Source organism: Ptychodera flava, chromosome 19 (genome assembly GCF_041260155.1).
Source record: "Ptychodera flava strain L36383 chromosome 19, AS_Pfla_20210202, whole genome shotgun sequence".
In the NCBI taxonomy this organism is placed as follows: Eukaryota; Metazoa; Hemichordata; class Enteropneusta; family Ptychoderidae; genus Ptychodera; species Ptychodera flava.
Window position 1 is genome coordinate 11,910,108 of NC_091946.1, and position 24,438 is coordinate 11,934,545.

General features: G+C 37.2%; 1 protein-coding gene across 6 annotated transcripts in view; it reads right to left on the bottom strand.

Annotated features, from left to right (window-relative positions):
* Positions 1-24,438, bottom strand: part of LOC139118577 (ATP-binding cassette sub-family C member 4-like) — a 72,326-nt gene that overhangs the window by 11,313 nt on the left and 36,575 nt on the right. For 4 of the 6 annotated variants that reach the window (XM_070681961.1, XM_070681963.1, XM_070681959.1 and 1 more), the window contains 11 exons: positions 13,355-13,471; positions 12,044-12,133; positions 11,323-11,514; positions 10,778-10,959; positions 9,991-10,087; positions 9,319-9,531; positions 8,948-9,088; positions 3,360-3,467; positions 2,683-2,902; positions 2,147-2,226; positions 414-564 (listed from right to left, as the gene is read on the bottom strand). In XM_070681961.1, the coding sequence (XP_070538062.1) occupies positions 414-564; positions 2,147-2,226; positions 2,683-2,902; positions 3,360-3,467; positions 8,948-9,088; positions 9,319-9,531; positions 9,991-10,087; positions 10,778-10,959; positions 11,323-11,514; positions 12,044-12,133; positions 13,355-13,471 (1,591 nt within the window). Of the gene's footprint in view, positions 1-413; positions 565-2,146; positions 2,227-2,682; positions 2,903-3,359; positions 3,468-8,947; positions 9,089-9,318; positions 9,532-9,990; positions 10,088-10,777; positions 10,960-11,322; positions 11,515-12,043; positions 12,134-13,354; positions 13,472-18,495; positions 18,746-24,126; positions 24,377-24,438 lie in introns of all 6 variants that reach the window. The other 2 variants (XM_070681962.1, XM_070681960.1) reach the window with 2 other exon arrangements.

Sequence of the window (24,438 nt, forward strand, 5' to 3'; positions counted from 1 at the left end):
TGTCCAGAAATGAACATTTTTAAAGGGGCAGTCCTCAATCCCTGGTTCTCACATTAGTCCTTGTTGACACTGATTATTGTATGGTGTTAGCCCTTAGTTTTCCATTTAAATTTTTATCAAGTTGGTCAATTTGCTTGAAGATAAAAAAGCTGCCCCTTTAAGAGGCCTATCCCTATCGAGATTAAGACAGAAAGCTGGAATATTTGCATGGTGTAAATTAGATGGGTATAGATAGAACAACAGGTGTTCGTTTACTACATCAAGAAATATTGCCCCTTTCAATGGCTACAATGCTATGAATCGAACTATGCAATGAGCTTCCAACTGCTGCATTTGTAAATGTCCTTACATAACACTTGGAAAGCTGTAATTTTAAGGCTGGTATTTTTCAAAATTTTTTAAGCAGCACTTACTGACTCCTTCAAGTCTTTTGATGTCTCGGGCAGTGGCAAGGAAGTATTTTCTCACAAAGACGAACAAAACAGCCAGTGGAACGGTCGGGATGAACACCCAGGGGTTGATCACCCCTGCCACCAAGATAATCCCTAGCACCAATAAACCAGACTGAAAGAGACGAAATATTAAGTCAGAAATCATCAGTGTTAACCCTTTGAGCACTGCAATTTTTCCCATCAAAATTTTAGTGTGCGACATTTTACCAATTTTGTGAATTTTTCTGTAATTTTTTTAACAATTTTGGACCAAATGAAAATCACATTTTATTGGCTTCAGATTTTGATCAAAATTTTAGCAATAGTTAGAAAAAAATTGACTAGCGTATATTTTGATATAGGCGACCAAAATTGCTTTTGGCGCTCAAAGGGTTGACCTTTATCCTGCCATGCCTATCATTTACCCATCTGTAGAATCAGTGAAAAGTGGTATTAACCAAAAAACAATCTGTGTTTTAACCTTCTTGGCATGGCACCGTATTTAACCACACATGCATCCACACTTGAGGAAGTGCCTACACTCGAAACTTTCGATGAAAGGTTCAAATTGAGGTTCTGTACAGGTAAGCAACTATTCGAAGTTTTCAGTGATTGTAGGGGAACAGGAAATAAAAATTTTGAAATCAATGTGTTCAAGTCTCATTGTAGTTTGTGGATGTTTTCTTTTCATGTCAATTGCCCCAAAAAGGCCATTTTTATGGTTGAAATCAAACAAACTTGATGTCATATTTAACAAATCAGCAACCACAAACAGCACCTTTATGAACTCCAAGTGTTTTGCACTCTACAGAACTGTTTTGTGTTACGGTACTCAAATCAGGGATGTAGAAAATTTTGGTTACACGCTGCAAAAATAAAAAGTACAGGCTACAAGTAGTATATGTACACATTAAGTTTGTGCAAAATACTCAGACTTCTTACTAAAACTAAATTTTCACAGCCGGCAAATTTTAGCTGACAGCCAATTTTTGGCGGCTGCAAGCTATTTTCTACATCCCTGCAAATGTGTATTGCCTTCTGAGTAGATGTTTTGTTAAACAAAGATGCTTCATGGATCATTTGGCCCATAACACTGTAGCTGACACTAAAATATTTTTAAGGTAAGTCTGATATTGTGATTCACTTTCATCAGTGAGATGACTGTGGCTCCAATCAAACCTGTGAGATGAAACTGCTGGTTTTTGGAAACCTGAACTCAAAGTACTGGCAGTTTGGCAGAAAAATATTAAAAGAGGTTTTTTAGAAAACACCTTTGAAATTGATTCATTCTAAAGAAGCAGACAATAATTCATGACACTTTGAACATCTAGTGCGATAAATTTTCATAGAATATTACAGAAGAGATTGACAGAAATCACTGACACTGGCAAATAGAGTACATCATTAAGCATACGCAGTGATCACATTTGTCCACAACGTGGAGCAAACTATTAACCCTTTGAGAGCCAAAGTCAATTTCTGCGACCTTTATAAAATATAGCTTAGTAAATTTTTTGAGATTTTTGCCAAAATTTTGATAAAAAACTGCAGGCAATAAAATATGATGTCCATTTGGTCCAAAATAATCAAAAAAATTGTCGAAAGATTCATGAAAATTGGTAAAATATAGCAGTAAAATTTTGGTGGGAAAAATTAAAGCACTCAAAGGGTTAACCAGAGGACTGGTTTAGAAGAGTAAAAACAGCAACTTTTACCTGTACAAAGTCAAAAAAGCACCATGGTAAGACATCATCCATGAAACCAGTGTCTCTTGAAAATCTATTTAAAATACGACCTGTTGGGAAATATTGAGAAAAAGTTGACATCACAGTTCAGAGGTAAAAATTCTTGAACTATACCGTCCAAACATGTATATGGTGTTCAACAAGCTAGCAAGAGGGCTGATTCATGATAACATCATTAATATGCAAAAATAAATATTTGTCTGCAAATTTTTTGAAATTGATCTCACACAAATCATGTAAATGGTACTTTGATACCCACTGGCATTCTTAATGAGAGTATGATAATTACGTTCCAAAGGATTTGACCTTCAGCTGTGGTAAATAAGACAAGTGATGTAAATCAGAATTTGTCCAAATTTCTGTTGGCAGTAGAAAATATCACGAGCATGTTGCTATACTTACCGGTAGTAACAAACCACAAATCCCAATTAGCGCTACTGAAAATGATAGGGAAATGACTGCACTAAGTGGGACTATAGATAGGTTAAAAATTTGTCTCCACTCACCTACTGGGTTTGTATCAAAGAACAAAATGGGTGCCCTGATGATGGATGCAAACATGCTGTTATGTAAATTCTTGGAAGCATTGACGCACACTTTGAAGAAATAGAACGCCCTCGCGAGGCCAAATATCAGGACACTGATGACAAGACCTGAGTAGATCAGGATGCAGGTCTTGCTGTCAAACTTGCCAAAGATGAAGTTATCCTCCACAGGCGTGTGAGTCTGATCGAGGAAAAATTTTGGAAAACATATCAGGATGAATTAATATTTCAATAGAGGTAACAGGATTTTTTTGCAAGATGTTTTCTTTTATTAAATGGGTGCATTTGAAATTCATATTTGCATGTTTAATACTACGGTATCAAGTATATGCTTGATAAGAAATTAATAGAAAAAGAAATTCTTTCATCTTCCAAATTAATATACCATTGTCAATTAATTAAGGAATGTCTGGGGTACACTGCTGTGTATTGTAACAACACCCTTGTATTTTTGAAACTCAACATTCAGACACGAATTGTAAAATCCAGTATGATAAGGAAACTGTGGAAATGAGTTGAAAAAGTAAATAAAATTTTACATTTCAAAAATGAAATTCTTTTCACTCAGCATGGAATTTGACCTTCTTTACTGCAGGGAAACTGACAGGACTTTTGAACAATATGCAAAAAATACTCACCACATTTGAAGAAATGTTCCCATTTACAGCAATCAATTCCTCAGCATGCCGGCTTTCTTCAATATTGGCCCAGTACGACAGCCACATGTCTGCCATCACAAATACAGCCTGCAAAGTTCACAATCAGCAGAAAACACTTTAAGCATTACCATTATGGAACACAAATAATCTTTTCTGCTAATATGCAGTGACTTAAAATGTTATGTCTGAATGGTAGATTGTCAGTTTTACATCAACTTAAGGGGCCCGAAACTATGGCTAATACACAGCTGCTGATTGGTGGCTTGGAAGTGATTTAATAACAATGAATTTCAGCCGAACAATTGGCTAACAGCTTCCAAATTGTTGCACATCAGCCCAATCTTTTTACAGATAAATCTAAAGATATCTCACAGAAAAAAGTGCTAGGTGGGTATTCAAGGGATGAAATATCTGATCAAATGGATCTAAGGGTGAAATTTTCATTTCCAGGTGCAATTAGTGTTCAGCTTTCTATCAATCACATATAACCTACAACTTTGGAATTGTGACCCCCCTGAGTCTAAAAAGATCATCTTAACCAAAGCTTATGACAGCTGAACCCATCACTTGAAAAGGATTCTTGCTCTAGCCTACTTCACAGCTTAATACACACCAAAGAAATTCAACCTTGGTCTACAACTGGTTTTGAATAAAGCATTGATAACTGTGAACACAACATGTAATTGGAAACAATTTATCTTTTGTTCCAATTCAATTTTCTATTCAATTCCGAATGGATGTAAAATGTCTTTTAATTTTGATTCATTACCACACACTACTTTTCCAACAACTTATGACAACGTCATAAATTCTTTCAGTTTTTATTAATTCCCTCCCCTTTCTCCCACTGGATACCAGTAATACACCAATGAAAGATCCCTTCCTCAATCAATTTTGGTTTATTTCAATTGTTCTGATGGCATGGTTGAACCTATATCAGCAGTCACGGTGGTTAACGGTGTGGTAATTTTATGGAACATGGTTTTGCTGTTCTACATATATTTCTATAGTACTGAAACAACACAGACTCAACGACAAATACATGCTCTGTGGTACTGAAACCTCGAAAGTCTGTGCTTGTCTTTAAAGTCCATATATTACCTGATTTTGTTTAATTTGAACCTTATACTATTGTTTAGTAAAAAAGCCATAATACTCAAATAATTAAAAATTATTTTGGTATTCATTTCTAAAATATTATATTTCATACTTAAAACACTTGAAATACTGGTCCTCAGAAAAAATCTGAATTCATATTGGCCGCAAAATGTCACGTGACATGACTTCATGCGAGGCCATCAGTGCAGTGTGCAGTGACAGGGTCGCACTAGCGCTCGCCACATTCTGACATTCGCAAAATGCGACAGAAAGTGCTGGGTGGCGAATAAAATGTCTTCTTGGTTCGCACGCTCATGAAAGTGTGGCGAACTGGCCTCAAACTAAAAGACCCCGGTCAAATTCACGGTGGACGATGCGATACTATCAGGTGATTAAATCAATGTGACAATACTCTCGCTCTCAGCGCCACGTAAGTTTACGATACCATACAATGGTTGCGTACTATGCGTTCTGTCCAGCTTAGGTACGCATTGCCGAACTCGGCAAGCCATAAAACTTTTTGTTTACCCTTTGAACCCAGTTTAGTACCATATAAGGACTAAAATAATGACATCATCCACCCTAACAGCAGAGAGATCCAGTACTTTATGCGAACTTTCCGAGAAGGGGTCAGTGGTTTACGTGAATATTTAATCAGGTCGGCTGCCCCGCTGCCATGCCGTGCACTCAACGAGAGTCGAGAGACTTTATGATAGCTTTTCTACAACTCAGACACAGAAGACGATTATATCATGTACAGCTATTGCTCTCTGAGTGATAGAAACGGTAGCTTTTACCTCTTTTTTGATAATATTCTATGGAAAAATCGAGCGATTTGCTAGCCAAGTTGATTGCGATTGAACTTAGTGTTGGATGGCAGCATGGCATTGCATTGCGTGATGCTGAATGCTCCGGTCCCCGTGGTTGAGGTTTTCTTTCAATGTGCATGATGAAGAAATTTGTAAGATTTTAGTTAAACTGAAGTGTATTCTGTTGATTTTCAAGTGACTTGCGATCGATAAGCTCATGCAAACTGTTGATATCGTGCCTTATCCAGCCTGTAGCGAGAGAGCCGTGACCTACTTTGTTTACAAATTTAAGTGTTGTTACTGGTGACATCGTGACATATTTCCTACGTTGGGTCGCATCTGACGTGTGTCTCTTGCATCTCCACAAGGTGACTGGAAACCGTATTTTGTGAGTTTGAAGCCAATTGAAAAACTATTTTTAACTTCAATAAACCGGGCATGAAACTTTTATCTCAATACTTTGTGGTTTCTTTCTATCTGAAGACTGCTTTTGGTATGCTTGTCAAAATACGTGATCCAACTTTGAAAACAGATTGACTAACGTATAACACAGTATGACTGCGAGACACGATTAAATCAAGGCTGTGTCGATGTCACGAAATGCGTACGAAGGTGTACAATGTCTGGTAGGTATCAATGAGTCGGAGAGCCCGCGTACCTGGTCCGGCTAGGCTCAACTATACTGTGAAGATCGGAGGAGATACACGAATCAACTGACTCCATTACAAAATTAGTAATCCTGCGATACAAACAAATATGGTCAAGACAAAAAACTTTCACAGATCGTTTGTTGGTCTTTCAACAAGGAATTAACGTTCAAGGAACTAACAAAGCGCAAATATCAGTAGATATTTCCGGAACGCGGGAAGGTCGTTTGCTGTACCAGTACCGTCTGATAACTTTGGAGAAGCAGATCAAAACTCCAGCAACGATGATTATATTCAGGTACATCACGGACAAAACGGCCCGGGGCCACTACAGCTGCAGGGAAGGTGATGATGACTACTTGTACCGGTAAACTTCCGACACAAATAGCGTGTATGCACTGTGCATACAGCAGTGTAGGTTTATTTTACGTCCATGACACAGTGGACAACAACAAGGGAAATAAATAATCGTGGTTTCATCTCGTTGTTTATTACATAAATGTCAAAAATGATTTTTTAAGCGTTTTCAAACAATGGGCATACGCAAGACATTTTAGTGCGATGCTGAGTTCAACAGGCAGCTCTCTTCTCGTTACTCAGGCTTGTTAGTCAGACTCGTGTAGGCATCTGATGACAGACAGAGTTATGAATTCGAGTTTCACACAGCCGCTTTCAGAATATTTCGTTGGGCATATTTATCATAAATCGAAGGCCTAAATGATTCTTATTACTACCTATCTGTGTTTCCCACTCATGAAGGCTCGGGTGAACATGGGTCTGAAGGTATTTTGTCGCTTGGCCCATTGATCCGCAAGTTGGAGAGATACTCGCACCTCGCTGGCTCAAACCTATACGGCCGTGGCTCTGAATTTCCTGAACAATAGTCATGTACCGTAGAGCCCAAGACTCCCCATTATCATCTGAATCATACACTCCGAGTCCAAAAACTATCCCTTCATTCGCGCTCGCCGATTTTAAATTTGACGCCATTGTTGCTTGTGTATGTACAGCAGGAGGCATAGATTGATTTGCACAACGATTGCCTCACGTGACGTCACAGGTGAGGGCGTGGTTCAAACAGAGATTTTTTCTCAAGCCGTGAATTTATAGCAAGATTGCATTTATTTATCAACAGAAATGAATAAAATGACACCAGCATTTGACACATGACTCCAATAAGAGTTTATAGTAAAAAAATACCGCAATTATACGGTGTCGCTCAAATTTGATCAGAATTGGTACATACCAGTATGGGTTAACAGAAATCAACAATAAATGTTGTTTCTATCTGTTCAGCGCAGGAAAATTCTACGTTGATGTTATGACAATGATTTCTGCACAGTACAACCAGAAAAACAACAAGAAATATTTAAACCAGAAAAACAAGAATGACAAAAGTAATTAAGGTCTGAAATTTTAGGTACTGGAGGTCAACTTTAGCAACATGCATAGCTGAAAGGCAGCTAGCCCTCTTAGTTTGACCATAGACGCTCTTCCTCCCCTCTACTGTCTATGGTTTGGGCAGTTCTGTTAATATGTAACAGTTCATAAACAATGACAGGAAATGACTCAAGATAAGTGGAGTTTGCCTGTTTCTTACTGGCATGTAACTCCTGCACACATGCAGAATTTCCCTTTTTCTTACCTCATTTGCACATTTTTGACACTGATATGTTCATTTGAACAAATTCACATTCAACCCCTACATCTACCTGTACACCAAATACTGAGATGGTAGCTTTGGCGGTATGGGAGCCTTTGTGTGTGACGGACATACATCCGCACATACCCACATATATACAGACATACAGTCATCATATAAGCTCTGCTCTTTTGGTATTTATACATAAAACCAAATATGAGCTAAAAATGAAAAATATTTTTTCAGAGGTAATATATGGACTTTAAAGGCGGAGCCTCCCTATAAAAGGACATGAAGCTATGGCGGCATTCACTGTGTAAGTGGACACACAAACAGGCAACACGCCGGCACACGCTCCAGAAAATGCCACTTTTTAGTTTTCCGCGGCCGCAAAAACGCAGACAGACTGCCATGCGGTCAGCGCAAAGCTGCTGCCGATCGAACTCTTTGGTTATATTCAAAGTCTAACGCGACTGGAAGACAATTTTTTAGGAAATTCGAGCATTTGTGGTGGGGAATCAATGACCTTTGGCGATTTGAGCCGTCTGTCAATCAAACGCTTGTATAAACTCTGTTTGCAGGATTAGCAAAAGGTGACAAAAGGTTGAGATCAGTTTGTGTAATTAATGTTATAGAAATCAAACATCGTACTGGCCAGGTGTTTGACTGGGAGCAGAACTTCACTAATGCGAGAACCTGGGATTGAAAAGTGCTTGTCTTTAAGCCAAAATTGATTGGACACTCCTGGTGACAATGAGCCAATAAGCAGAGCTCAAACAAACTGAGCAACACCAATATCCAATCAATGCTGATGTCATCATGATGATTCCACGGCAATGGAATCATAATTGTCAGTTTTGTTAATATTTAAGCCAACAATAATACAGATGGACAGCTACGCAATGTCTGATTATGTTTTCACGAATGATAGTCATTCTGTACTGATTCTGAGGTAAGCCAAGTTAACCCTTTGAGTGCTGTAATTTTTTCCCCACCAAAACTTTGGTTCAACATTTTACCAATTTTCATGAAATTTTCTGTAATTTGTTCGATAATTTTGGACCAAATGGACATCACATATCATTGATTACAGTTTCTTATCAAAATTTTGGCAAAATTCTGAAAAAAATGACAGGGGTATATTTTATAAGGACGGCAAAAGTTGACTTTGGCACTCAAAGGGTTAATATCATAGAGCTTTCACTTTCTTATCATCATTTATCTGTAATGAGGTATATCATCACAATGCTTAATGAAAGTCGAATGTTGTCTTTTCAAACTGAACCACGCTTAAAAGTTGGTGACAAAACGGGTAAAGTAAATGAAGGAAATATTTGCAAGCGTTCAGATTTCAACATCCAAACAACTCACCTGTCCCAGCACAAGAAGGAAGACTAAAAGAGTAAAGCCGAGACATCCAGCACCAGCTTTGAAATATTCAACATAGATCTTCCATCCTACTGTGCCAACAACTTTGTCTTCTTCTTCCTGCTTAGCACCCGTTTCTTGTACCTGTGATGACAGCCAAATGGCACAGTTTCACTTCTACAAATCACACACATGTGCGTGCATGTATGTGTATTTGGGCACCGGCATGTGCATGCATGCATGCAAGTGTTTGCGAAATCATTTTAAATGAAGGCTTTTCAACAATACACATACCAAACTGACATAAATGCATGGTAAACATACAACTATACATCAGAAAAGACTGACAGAAAGTGACTGTACTTGCCACATACCATTTCAGAATCCACAGTGGCCACTGATATCATGGAACTTGTCACATTGGCAATGTCTGCAGATGACATAGACTTTTGGTGATGCGCCGGCGACCCAAGGAATGACTCTCTTTTCTTCGATGTGTCCTCATCATCGTCTTTTTTCAAAAGCGATGCAAAGTCGATACCGCTGGACATCAGCTCGTCAAACGTTCCGTAACCAGCCATCTCACCCTGTGGTAAAAATAATGGACAACCATACACAAATTTCAATCAGTGTTACAGAACATGGGGGCACTGACATCCTTTGGACCTCCTGTGTTTTAATTTGAAATACAAGCAAATTGCTGTATAACTGTAGAAGTCAAAAGAGGGACTGTGTTACTGTCCCCTACTTCAACAAACGGAACAACCCGAGCCTTGCAGTGAAGTCTCCGCTGAGCTGTTGACATTTGACACTTAACTGGTCAACAGTTCAACAATCTGGCCGAGGTCATGCTTCTTCCCCGAATATGATCTGTCTTTGTTTTTTTACAATCACAATTACATTTGCTAAAATTGTGATCCCAACTTCAAATAATACCATTATTACAACACACTGCAAAGACCATCAGATGTACAATCACACAAAAGCACTTGCCAGCTTTGCTATTGAGATAATAACAGGGAGAAAATTTCCTCTAAATATCTCACCTCCTTCAGAATCAGAATTTTATCAGCTTTTGCAAGGTACTGCAGCTGATGTGTCACTAGAATGCATGGTTTGGATGAAAGGTATTCCTTGATACATCTGTGAAAACATCAAAAAAACTTCAAGTTACAGTCAGTCTGAAATGTTACAGTTAACAATCACAAATGTTGATGACTTTTGTTGAGTAGGCCTTAAATTTCCTTGCACTTACATCACTTCAGGTTTCTGTCTAATATTCTGAGAAAAAATTATTCATGTTGACTTATTTTTTATGTGATTCTTTCAGTACGGGGTCAGGAACACAGTACAACCTCTGACACTGGCATACTTGTTATGAACGCAGAAATACTGTATTGGATTTTAAGCTGATGTCACAAAATAAGTATATTGTTTTGTTTCTTTTGGAATACTGTTTCAGTATGATTTCTGAATCAATGTCCACACTCCATTTATGTTCTTGTGAGATTATGAAGTTGTCAGTATAAGACTATCTAGATGTACCACTTCAACATAGCTGCAACATTCAAATTTTATGATGTACATTGTGACAAACATGTTTTAACTTTTATCAATTGCCAACATACCTTGCATACAGTGTTAACATCAGTGGCATGGGTCCCATAATGCAACATTTTAGAGTTCAAACAACCCCTTCCCTTTAGTATTTCACTTTGAATTGCTTCATGTATACTTCATTTCACATAGTGTTTCATCAAATCAGATACAGAGCATGATTGACTCTTAGAATACACCAAACTTTAACAGCGGGAAAGTCCTAAATTCACATACTTGTCAAAAAGGTGTCTGCCGACAGCAGAGTCCACAGCACTCAATGGATCATCCAGTAAGTACACATCTGCATCCGTGTACACAGCCCTGGCAAGATTGACCCTTGCCCTCTGACCCCCACTCAGGGTCACACCTCGTTCTCCCACCATGGTTAGGTCTCCATTTGGCAGTATCTGGATATCCTGAAAGGTTGATAAAAATTGGTCTGATTTTTTTTTCTCATTTACAGAACAATATTCTTCATTTACATTACTAACTTTGAATGAAAAAAAAAAGAGAACGTCTTATGTTTTGAGAGTATTTTGAGGAAAGGGAGACTTCTCATCAAGGTATGTATTTTGAATATGTTTTTGGTAGGTCATTTTCTGACATCAAATAACATTTTCAAGACAGAATATTATACTGCTTTGCAAAAGGCAACATATGCTAATATCATCTTATGACATAAATATTGAAGTTGAAAAAAACTCAACAATCAGAGTTTACAGAACTCTCTGCTCAAACAAAGCACATATTAAACACAAGTCTACTACGTTTGAACTTACCTTCTTGAGGGCACACACTTCTAAGACCTTATCATATTTCTTCTTATCAAAACTATTACCAAACAATATGTTCTGTTTCATGGATGCTGAGAACACCCACGGTTGCTGTGAAGCATACGCTATTTTGCCTCTGACCTTCATGTGGCCTTCAGAAACCGGCATCTCTCCAAGAAGTGACAGTAAGAGGGAAGACTAACAAGCAACCAAACGAACATTGAAATCTTAATACCGGTACGAGCTATTTCGCTGGAATGTGAGCAATACCTTGCTGGATGGATTTTACGGGATGTACTCGAGATGAATTTTCATGTTTTTAAAATTTGACTTGATATATAAAACTGCAGGTTGAAGTTTTGATAACAGTAAGCCTTATAGAATGCATCGGCTTGGTGCTTCATTGACCTAATCATTCTTTGTTGTTTCTGCAACTGAGCAACTATTTTAGTAATTGTTTTGTAATTTGTTAACGAAACTGGAGGCTGTCATGAACATATGTATGGCAAACTTTCTCATTTCAATCAAATTTTGACTTTACCTTCTTCATTCAAGACTCACTTTTTTCATTCCGCTAAAATCAATCAAATCTAGCAAAAGATTTGCAAAAATGTCATTATAGTGGTGTTGATGCCTTTATGTACAGTCCTACAGTGTGACTCAATATCTTCTGAATTATTGTCTGTCTCACAAAGTACAAAAATATTGATCTACAAGGGGGGTTTACCTTTCCGGAACCAACAGGTCCTATGACTGCCAAGAGTTGACCTGGTTTGACCTCAAAACTGATGTCGTGTAAAGTTGGAGTGTCCATCAGCTGCAACAAAGGAAGATGATGACATGATTACTATAGTGGAACAAACATACGGACATAGAGACGCCACTGACCTACCATATAAACTCTCTTTAGTAGATATACATATATACCAAATGTGAGCTAAAGATGACATTATTACTGCAATTAAATAAACACACAGCAAAGAGCTACAATTTTACACAAAATCTAGAAAATGTATATTATAATAACAATTCAATACAGATCACAAAACTGGTCCATTTTAAACCCTTTTATTGCGGTGCATTTTAATTTCCAAATGGAGAGAACCAACAATATATATTATAGCCTAAACATGGGACTATGTGCCCGAGGGCCATTTGCCGACGTAAGGAGGGCAAATGGTCTCCTGCCCCGAGGGTACATAGTCCCTTGTTTGGGCTATAATGTTTTTATTACATGCCTCTCTTACTCAGTTTGCACCAAAAATATTTACGTTTATTGGCAAATTATAGTCAAATGCTTTATTTTCATTTTAGACGAAAAACGGTTAAAATAGAACGATTTTCATCATCGAATGGCGCATTGATATATTTAAACTACTGTTATGCGGTTTATCAATATTTTTATGCAAAATTTTCAAAAAAACGGATTTTCTGTGCAAAACACAAAATTTCAAGACTTTTACATCCAAGTTTTAAAGTTGAAAATAGTTCCGGTTCACTTTCAGTCCAGTGATGACTATGCGGCCCGCGACGTCATCGGCGAGTCACCATTGAATCCTATGGAGCTTGCGACGTTCGATATACGAGGCATGTAATAATATGATTATTTTTAGGTCCAAACATGTAATGTTGTATCGAGGAATTATCTATGATTTTGTATACAATGGTTCCATATTTTGATAAATATTTTCGCATAGCAAATGATAGATTTTTATCCCTATTTAAAATCAGCCCTACTCTTTTCCTTGCGTTACAGTAAAACACTTGCTATCACAAAAAAACTTTCAGAGGGAAATGATCAAATGCTCTCACACTGATTTTGAAAACTACAGTGACATCGAAAGAACTCTTGATGAAAATATCAAGTTGAGGAAATACAACACTGATTACAAATGACAAAATGAACCAATGATGGGTCTGTAACATTAACCCTCCGAACACAATGGTTTGGCCCAAACTCATTGTTATCAGTGGTGACTGTAGACCTGTTCACAGGGACTTGAGGTTGAACAGCTTATACAAAAAGTGGATTCCTTACCTCATCCCAGGTACCAGTGACCTCCTTGGCTACCACTTCACAGTCGCCAGGTTTGGGTCTCAAGCTGACATTTCCTACGATGTCAGTTTTATCAAGCTCTTCTAGGAGCAAGAATTTCTGAAACATGACGTTGAAAATTTTTAAATATTTTCCCAGGTGACGGAATATGGATGATATTGCAGATTGGGCAGACCTTCCCACAATGCAATGAGAAAGTGAAGCGGCTGTTCTGTTCTGTTCTACAATGAGCAAAGGTTTGCAGAATTTTGACGGCAAAAAAAGGCAATTTTCATGCACTAATGGCTTGTTTGGGGTAAAATGTTACCTGTAGCCCTAGCCTTTTCAGCTATTTTATCAACGAGGACTTACTTACATCATGCAGCATAACCAGAACTGAAAGGACAACTTAAAGGGAAATAGTCGTCGGAACTGGGCTCAAAGGTCGTATGGGACCCATACGACCAATGGCAACGCAGTATCAAAGGTACGATGGTGATTGATGAAAGTTAAAACATGACTTTCATAATCTATATCGTATAATTTAAGTGTTGCAGCTATGATGTTGAATGAGGTGCATCTAGAGATTGTGCACAAAATACATTGTTTGTAAACAAGAAACTCGTACAGGCCCAGTTCTGATGACTATTTCCCTTTAAGACAAGGAAACTGTTGAGTTTTTGAGGCAACACAATATTTCATTCACACAGATGAATGCCTCGGTAATAATTGCAGCAGTGTACAAGACTTGGCTTTGCCTGATCAGTAACTATGCCTTCAGGGTTTTTATTGATGATCAAAACAGCTATCCCATACAGCAGTGCATTATGGGAAGGTCGTTATACAACATACATTAAACAACCATTCATACATACGAAATGAACACATGCACATGCTATCTAAGAATGATTATGAAGTGGTAAAATACTGGTATGGTTTCAACTCTCCTGGACTTACAGACAAATAATTTCATTCCCTTGCTGTTCACATCATCTAGTCGTACATTTTTAAGTTCTTTCAAAGTTATCAGTTTCATAAAAAGGCTATACATGATTATTGCCCTTTGATGATTATATTTAGAAGTTGTGTTCTAAGCTTCAACTATCCAAATTTTACATAGAATTATCAATAACTTTTCACTAGTTTGGTTTCTTATTGGTTTGTTATAAACCTCTCAAAGACCTAATGGTATTTAGTTGGTTTTTTGTAGATTTGTTACATTAAAACCCCAAACATACCCATCATAAGTTTCTTCCTCTGTAAATAACACACACCTATCTCATTCTCATACCTAAACATAAAATGTCTCGCTATGAGTTACAGTGAAAGTGATGGTTAACCTAGAATGAATATTGCTGTCTTTTATTGGCTATTTCAGGCAGAGACTGGATGTACATGTACGTTAATCCAGACTGACTCTATCATCCATATTAAAATGATGGATCCGATGGTACACTGGGGGTCAGACCACAGTGGGTACATTAAGAAATTAGAATTGACATCCAAACAGTTTCTTACACTAATGCTGGTATCTAAAGAGCTTTGACCTAGGAACATGATTGTCATAACTGATTATTTACATGATCATTACAAGGCTGTGTGTATGATTATAAATGTGACATGCTGTGCTTGCTTATTGGTGCCATGTTTAATATTTTATCACTACTTATAGTATTATATGAGAACTTTACCAGGGAGTACAGTTGTGTCTCATGTTGATCTCTCATACCCTTCAAGGAGGAGTGATTTTTTGCTACCCATATTTTTATTATTTAAGTCATCCATAGCTTGTTTCTATTACCCAAAGCATGATGCTATACACAGTATTCAGCTTGTCAACTCAGCCTGCACATGTATGTATAAACCGCATTGTTATTGTTGATAAGTGAATTCTGGTCCGGACTAAATTTGAAGTGTTTACAATAACACTGTGTTTACAAGCTAAACATTTGGTATTTCAATATGCTTAGGGGATTAGAACAAGACTGGTACGATACTGAAATTCTATAGTTAAATTCTAGGTCCGGTACAATGGTTTGAGATAAACTGCATGTATCTAATGTGGGTGACCTACACAGGAGTCACCTTCAGAAACGCTTGTGCTCGAAGGACACTGTGTGGAGTTTTGAGTTTGTGAAAAATGTCAACAATAGTAAATGTGTCAGCACACAACTTTTCTAAAGGAGCAGAAAACATCCGACAAGAATTCATTCATGTGTGTGCATATGCAAGAGCAGTGTGGGCATGACTATGTGAATACCACACAGTAATTCCAGGGAACGTTGGTAAAGTGTCAATGGTGCTGTTCGCAGTTATGGGTTCATTACTCAAAGTTGCTACACACGTGATATCATGGGTATTTTTGTGGTATTTCTGTCATTCTTGCATGCAAAATTTCCAAAAGTATTATCTAAAAATGCTGACAAATATTTATTTTTTACACATTAATTGGAGAACAAAAAGACGTCAATCGTAAAAAGTGCAATTTAAATCTTATTTCAAAATGATTTTCAAAATCTGGGGCCCCATCAAAGTACACACACTAACATCGTTCAGAGGAAAGCCTCAGAGTGAAATTGGAATGGATCCACTTTCCAAAGAACCATCTTATCAAATGATATCAATTATTTCTTTCATAGACAACGAAATATATTTGTGCATGTACTTAATGGTATGGGTGCAAATGTCCAGGTCAAATATTTAGGTCTACAAGGTAGATGAAGCACCTTACTTTTGAACAAAGGGCAGACAGGAAATGGACTTTTTGTGTGAAATAAATTATGAAAGCCTTATTAGGTTACACAAACTTTGAACCAGGTATGTACCCTTTAACAAAAAAAGTAATAATTGAAAATGACATAGTCCCCACTTGAAATAGGGGAGTATTAGTCTTGATGGGGCAGGTAAATGTGGTCTTTAAGAAGTATCACTGGAGTGTATATGTTAAGATCTATGGGCACATAGTCTATGTTGTTTTTCCCAATTGTAAACACATGAGGCATGTCTAAGTTATGGTTCTAAATCGGGAAAATAGATCAGACCTCTAGCTGTATTGGCCAGCCAAGAAATACCGGTACATATGTGGATAATAAATGATGTCCAAGATGTGACATCTTAAGGTCTAATATCCTATCAAAATTGGAGGGTATAGAACTTGTGGTTACTGAGTTATGCATATATATGTATAATCAAGGTAAAAAGTCATCGAGGTCACGTGACATTTTGAAAAAAAAAATATATTGCTAATTAATCCCTATATGCCAAAAATCAGACATCTAGCTCGATTCGCTTGCCCAGAATTAGATATGTGCATAATCAATGAGGTAAAGCGTGTGTTGTCATAAGGTCGCCCATCCTACTAAATATAAAGGACATAGCACTTGTGGTTACTTATTTATTGACAAAAACGTATATTTTAGGTAAAAGGTCATAGAGGTCACATGACATTTGATCAAAAAATTTCTATTCTATAGTTATCCCTATATACGAAAAATCAGACATCCAGCTCTATTGGCTTGCTCAGAATTAGATATGTGCATAATTAATGAGGTACAGTATGTGGCATCATAAGGTCTTCCATCATACCAAATATGAAGGGTGTACCACTTGTGGTTACTGAGTTATGGACTAATATGTATATTTCAGGTCAAAGGTCATTGAGGTCACGTGACATCTTGTCAAAAAAATTGTATTGCTAAGTTATCCCTATATACCAAAAATCAGACCTCTAGCTCTATTGGCTTGCTCAAAATTAGATATGCATATAATTAATGAGGTACAATATGTAGCGTCATAAGGTGTCCCATCATACCATACATGAAGGGTGTAGCACTTGTGGTTACTGAGTTATGGACAAATATGTATATTTGAGGTCAAAGGTCACTGAGGTCACATGACAATTTGTCAAAAAAATTGTATTGCTAAGTTATCCCTATATACCAAAAATCAGACCTCTAGCTCTATTGGCTTGCTCAAAATTAGATATGCACATAATTAATGAGGTACAATATGTGGCGTCATAAGGTGTCCCATCATACCATATATGAAGGGTGTAGCACTTGTGGTTACTGAGTTATGGACAAATATGTATATTTGAGGTCAAAGGTCACCGAGGTCACGTGACATCTTGTCAAAATATCTGAGATATCATCGTGAATGGAGGGACATGACCCAATCTATAAGCCCCCTGGACTTCATCCGTGGGGCTAAAAACTGTGTCACCGCATCCTTTTTGCTATATGAATATGATGAGAAACTAAATTTTTATTTTACTTGGCCTTATACATGGCATTCTATGCAGAGCTGACTTATACATGGGAGTCTATGGACTGCCTTATACATGGGAGTCTATGGACTGACTTATACATGGGAGTCTATGGACTGCCTTATACATGGGAGTCTATGGACTGCCTTATACATGGGAGTCTATGGACTGCCTTATACATGGGAGTCTATGGACAGCTGCCTTATACATGAGAGTCTATGGAGGTGGAAACTAAAAAGTCCTCTAACACAGCCAAATTTGATCGCATTGTGAAACAAATCGACGTGCATCTGTATGGGGTAGGGTACTATCCTTGTGCAAAGTTTGAAAGAAATTGACCAGGGCATGTCTGAGATATCTGCGTGAACGGACGGACGGACGGACGGACGGACTGACGGACGGACGGACGGACGGACATGACCCAATCTATAAGTCCCCCCGGACTTCGTCCGTGGGGACTAAAAAGTAATCTTTCTGCTTGAGAACAGAATAATATAGATATAGAGTGAACTTACGAGAAGGACAAAACATAACAGCTCCAGAAGGAAGTGCAGTGGTTGGGTTTGTAAACCTGACAAAACAGAAACTGACTACCCTGAGCATTTAAACTCCCTCATATCTACGTGGATCAGATGAACCTGCAATTCCAATGTCCCTACATAGAGGTCAAGGTTTTGCCAAACAAGGCAATACGGCTGGCTGTTCAAGAACTTGGTGATGAAAAGATAAAGCCTTTCTTGAGACTTGCTGACAAGTGTCACTGTGAAACCACTCAATGCAAATGATACGGAAAAAAAAATTACAGGGTTTTGTTGGTCTCTGATGGAGTCTTGATCGCCAACATGTGACTTAACCTATAGGTCATGGCGGCGTTACAAACCTTGAGCCGTGTGATGGTGACTGAAAGATGCGACAAGTCTCGAAATCCATACACAGTGTAAGTCAACAAGGAATGTCGGATGAATGTAATCATCATATACACAAAGAATATACGATGCGCTGTGACAGGGTTTCCATAAGATATGTACGCAGCAAGCGACACCAGAAGAATGGCCCTCGCAAGCAACTCAAGGAACACTTTGTGGAGTGCCATTAAGTTGAAATACCCCTGGACATAGCCACTCTCTTTCCTGTTAAAATACGATCAAATGGAAAAACCATTACTCCGGGACAAAAATATATGATTGATGTCTGATTATGTGAACTTCTGAAACGTCCTGAGAAATTATTTTAAAATGTAACACATTCGTTAACAGTAACAATTTTTTTTCTGACGCAACTTTTTTTTGCGATGAGGACTGATTGACAATGGCAAAAATAGAAACTTTCATGAAATGAATAACGATGTGGTGGTTTATCTTTAAACCTGGTTCACAGTAGTCACACAGGATTAGCTGGGATTGGTTCACGTCTTCGTATTTGTTCAACAGGTGCACAAATCTTGTAACCAACAGGGGAATTTTTTACATGGTAAAAATATTGAGTGTCACTGCTCATTACTGCAAAGGGTCAGCTTGAAGTCATGTGATTCGAATGTGACTTCATTTGCATACATATCCTACTATCAGAAGGGTTAACCAGAAAATGTTCTCAGATAATTGAGAGATACAGTATTTCAAATATTTTTAGTCAGGAATGACATCTATAAATGTCAATGCTGCTTAAAGTTTCACCACTGGTTCTCAGTGCCGAGTACGTTTCACTTCAGTTAGAAGAGAAAAAATTGTCATCCTCTTTTGAGAATTTTTCAGAATTATAAAATTCCACAAATGATTAGGTTTCATATTTCACTGAAATATCAGTCTGTCTGTCTCAGATTCAGAGAATTAGTAAAAACAGTCAAAAGAAAGAAGTTTAAAATTGCTTGTCTCATTTGCTTTTCAACATGAAACGGCCAACATGGGATAATGACACGTTGGTTTATGTTTGTGAAGAAACAATGGACAATGAGTCGACAATTTTTCACCCTGATGATTGACACTGAGAGACTAAGGCCTGTTTCAACTTTGATCCTTTGGTTCAGCCATATTGCTTTTCAAGTTCCACAGAATGACTGGGCCAATGTAACAGTATGGGAAGAGAACTGTTAAAGCAGGGAGACAGTACGAGTTGCTCAACTTGGCAAGTTCTTGACTGAGAAAGAAATGTTTTCCTGTAATAAACTACTGTTGGTGCATGATAAATAATTGTATCAAAAATCAACATTACTCTTTTTTTGCTGGAGTTGACAGTTTGTAAGAGTAGGCTTTTATCTCATTGCCACTCAGTTGTAGACATAAGTGAACTGTCATATTCTGAACTGCACGAAAGTTTTTACACCTTATCTCTGAAGGTCCTGATTATGGGTACAGAGTTCTCAAATGTCATGAGGTCGGAGTAAGTAAATTTTTTTGTTTTGTCTCTTCGTTTTAAGAGGAGCTTGCAGTTTTCCTGGTGAAAAACCCATATTCCCTGGCAAGGTAAATGAACATGATATGACAATGAGTAGAACTCGCACTAGTATGAGCAGCATACGTTACAGACCTATACACACACAGAGTGAAGCCATGCTGTGAAGGACAGGAAGCGAATGATGCAGATGTAAGCAGCTAGAGTTGAAATTAACAAAAAAGCAACTGAAATGGCAACTAAATTTTTACGCTGTATGGCACAGCTGGTGCAGGACAGCAATAATTAGTTTTGGCAGAAAAAACTATTTTGAAACAACATTTAATCAATTTGCGAGACCCCTTCATCTAATTTTCAATGAAGTCAATTTTTTCAGGACAAAGATTTTCCGTCCGATATTAAGCATGAATTATTGAATATGGACGAAAAACACTAAATGAAATGAAAATGGTTGAGTGATATGATTTATAACAATAGTCACTAGCCTACAGAAGAGGCCTTGATTCCAATAATTGTGAGAATTTATTCCCGTTAAGTAAAACATATTGAGGTAAACTGTTTCCTTCGAGATTTACATAATCACCTATTGTAATATTTTATTACTTCACAAACAAACTTTATTTCACTATTTACGTTTACCAGAAATAACTTCGACTACAATGATGCAGTCACAATAAATCATCTGTGTGTAGTTCACGCCATTACACCACATTAAGGTAGAACACGCCTCAGGGACAGATATTTTGACTCTCAAATTTCTACATTTCTTTTATGATCTACAACCTATGGCGGCTCCTTTTAAAGCTTTTCCAGAAAGAAAAACCTTCACCGTCTTAGTTTTTTTGAAAATCCAATATTTAATTTTTCCCCAATAGAGTTAATACAGGGATGGCGGCCATTTTGAATTTCAAATATCACAAAATGTTGGGCAATTTGTTTTGCTAGCTCAAAACTTTGCGCAGTGACCCAAGATTTTTATTGTTGATTTTGTAAGAGAAAGGATTAAAGTTTCATTCAGGAAAGTTTGAGCAAAAGTTTGAGTCTTTCACTTTCGAGGCACATTATAACCACCTTAAATCAGTGCTTATGCATGGATTAAAGATCATGAGAGACTTTCTCTTTCTGATGAATAAAAAACATATGGCTTGCTTTCAACTTTCAAATTTATCTCACTATTTCAATATTACAATCTTTCTGCATTATGATACAACATGCTCTACAGCACATCACTAGGAATTAATTTTCCCCCATGTCGGGTTATTGCCGCTGAAGATTTAAAAGATGCAAAGCAACCTGATTCTATGGCAGCCACACTAGATCATATCCAAAGCAAAGGATTGTACACTCTTGCAGATGGCCATGTCTTGGCACAGGTCGAGTAGGCATTATTTGTGATGATTTTTCCTATTATTATCATAACAAATGATTATGAATATTAATAAATTATTAATATGAATGTTACAGAATATTAAAACTTTTTTTTACAAACAATGTCGTCTACTTTGTGTAAATACTGTCTGGAAACCCCATTTGATGTGATAATTATGATTATAATGAATTACGATTATGATAAATAAAATCATATTTTACACATTGTAATCTGCTTATGTGAACAGCCCTCTGGAAACCCTTATATAGTCTCACAATCTATGCTAAACTATACAAGTGACACCATTGCCCAGGTTCAGTCTACAGCGAGATTAATAATCATAATTATCACATCAAATGGGGTTTCCAGACAGTATTTACACAAAGTAGACGACATTGTTTGTAAAATAAGTTTTAATATTCTGTAACATTCATATTAATAATTTATTAATATTCATAATCATTTGTTATGATAATAATAGAAAATAATCATAAATAATGCCTACTCGACCTGTGGTCTTGGCTATGTGCTAACTTTAGGTGGGAGATGTTTCACATATAGCTTCAGACTCGACAATATTCAAATCATCACACCACATTCAACTTATGTCTGACAGTGTAATGTTCCTTAGTGCCGGGATTGATTTGATCAAAGATCGTTTAAGCATATCAGCATGGTCTCACAGAGCTTAAAAAATTACACTATAGAGTAACCCCCCCCCCCCACGACATTGGATTTGCCTTTGAAAAATTGCTTTTCGCATGCATGTAACAAACCAAGATGTGTACACACACCGAAGTACAACATCCCTGCGCTAGGTTTGAATTACCGTCATAATGGCCATCAATATTTCATCCGGAAATATAATTTGGTGGGTCAGGCACTGATTGTTCTGCAGATGACTTTCACGAAAATATATCATCACAGTACATCATCATTCCTCAAATTTTGAAACATTCAATAAGGAGAAGTCTATTAAAGTGGAGACTCCTGAAACACGTAGGTACATGTACACATGGATAGAATGCCAGGCCAACAGATCAAAGACTCCACGAAAGGACTTCAAGGAATGTTGTGACACTCACGGCTGCAAGAGTAGCCTATGTATAGAGATGTAAGTGTATTTCAGGAAATGTCTGTTATTATCAGCAGAAAAAACACCAGGAACATGTCCCATGCATGTGTATCACAATTCGCTGTTGCCTCAATGGGATAGAAAATGTACACTTCCCACACGGATGTTATATATTCAGTCTTTGTGATATAAAAAGGCCTACACATGACAAGTTTCAGCCATTTTGATTTTTACCGGTAAACAGCCTGCATTGAACAGAACAAATGGTTCTGCAGTGTTTGTACATGCATGTATTTTTTATACACTTTGAACTGCAGTATTCTCTCCTTGACTTTGATGTTCATACATACTCATACAGACACCTTATCAAATGTTAATATATTGAACCTAGAGTACACTGTCGCCACAACATCAACCAGCTACTGTCCAGAATCATGAAGTTGTATCTAATGCAAGTGAAGTAAGGAGTAATGTTTAAAGTCACCTGCCTTGAAGTCTGATGAAATGGGAGACTGGTTACATCTGTCACATTATTTGTCTATTATTTTGTCACAGTATTACAAAGCCTATGTATGCTGTCCTTGTTATTATCATTGTCATCACCATTATATATCACCAATATTATTGTCATTATTACAGTTAAAGGTATCCTTACAGGCATTGTCACGATCATCCCCATCAACAACGCAATTTTATAACTTTTGTTGTTATAACTATTATTATATTTATCATCATCATCATCATCATCATCATCATAAACAACACCACCATCATCATCATAATAATTATCATTATCATTAAAATCATTATTAATAGGATTACATTTCATTATTATTATTATCATCATCATCATTATCACTATTATTATTATATTATATTTATCTTATTAATATTATTATTCTCACAATCAGCAACATCACTACCACCACCACCTTGATCATTATCATCATCATCGTCACCGTCATCATCATCACCTTCTTGATAACTGTCAGTGTAATTGAGAACATGTAAATCACTACTACATGCTTCTTAAATTTCACCGCACATACAGCCTTGTTGATCAGACATTGTCACTGGGCGAGAAAATTACAAAACAAGTGATTGCAGGTGCACACATATCCATCGTGAGTACTTTAGGTCAGCATAGATATCATTACCATTTAAACAGCTTGTCTATTATGTTATGAAACCTAATCTATTTACATTTGTCACAGAATTTGTCACAGTATTAATGATTACAAAACCTGTGTATGCTGCCCTTGTTATTATCATTATCATCACCATTATTGCATATATTGCACACGCATAATATCGGACAAAATTCGGGCAAATTAAATGTTGCATGTGTTGCTGTTTTAGTAGCTTGTAGTCTGAGTTATGAATTTAGTATCCTTTTTAGTATCCTTTGTAACAGTAGCAAGTTTTAGTTTCATCGTTCTTGCGGAAAATGCAGACAAATACATATTTTTACATATTAATGAAAGAAAAATTACATCATTTGCGATCAGCACTATTGCACCTGGGTTCAGTTCTCAGACATAAGAGTATACAATGCTGCCATTGCAGACTGGAGTTTCTTGTAGTGTACTTGGATTATCCCCACACACAGATCAAGGCTTGCCACGGTCAAACTGCATTATCACGACGAAAACTTCAATGGTTGACGTATGTTTACAAACCTTGATCCGTTTTATGCTTATGACCATTTGTGAGGTGAACTTGACAGCTTCTGTCACGTGAACTACGACCGACATGCGCACAGCGGACATATATAGCAAGGTCATGAACACTATGTTTGGGGTTAGGACATTTCCCAGCAAGATGTACGGCACAAATGTACCGAGCGTGAGGAGGGGAACGGTGGCAAATCCAATGCTGTACATCACGGAAGTCAAAGTATTAGTTAGATATATTTTCCATACTTCCTTCCTACATTTCAAGGGAAAGAAGAAACAGAGAGAGAGAAAAAAAACAGTTTACAGAGAATAAGC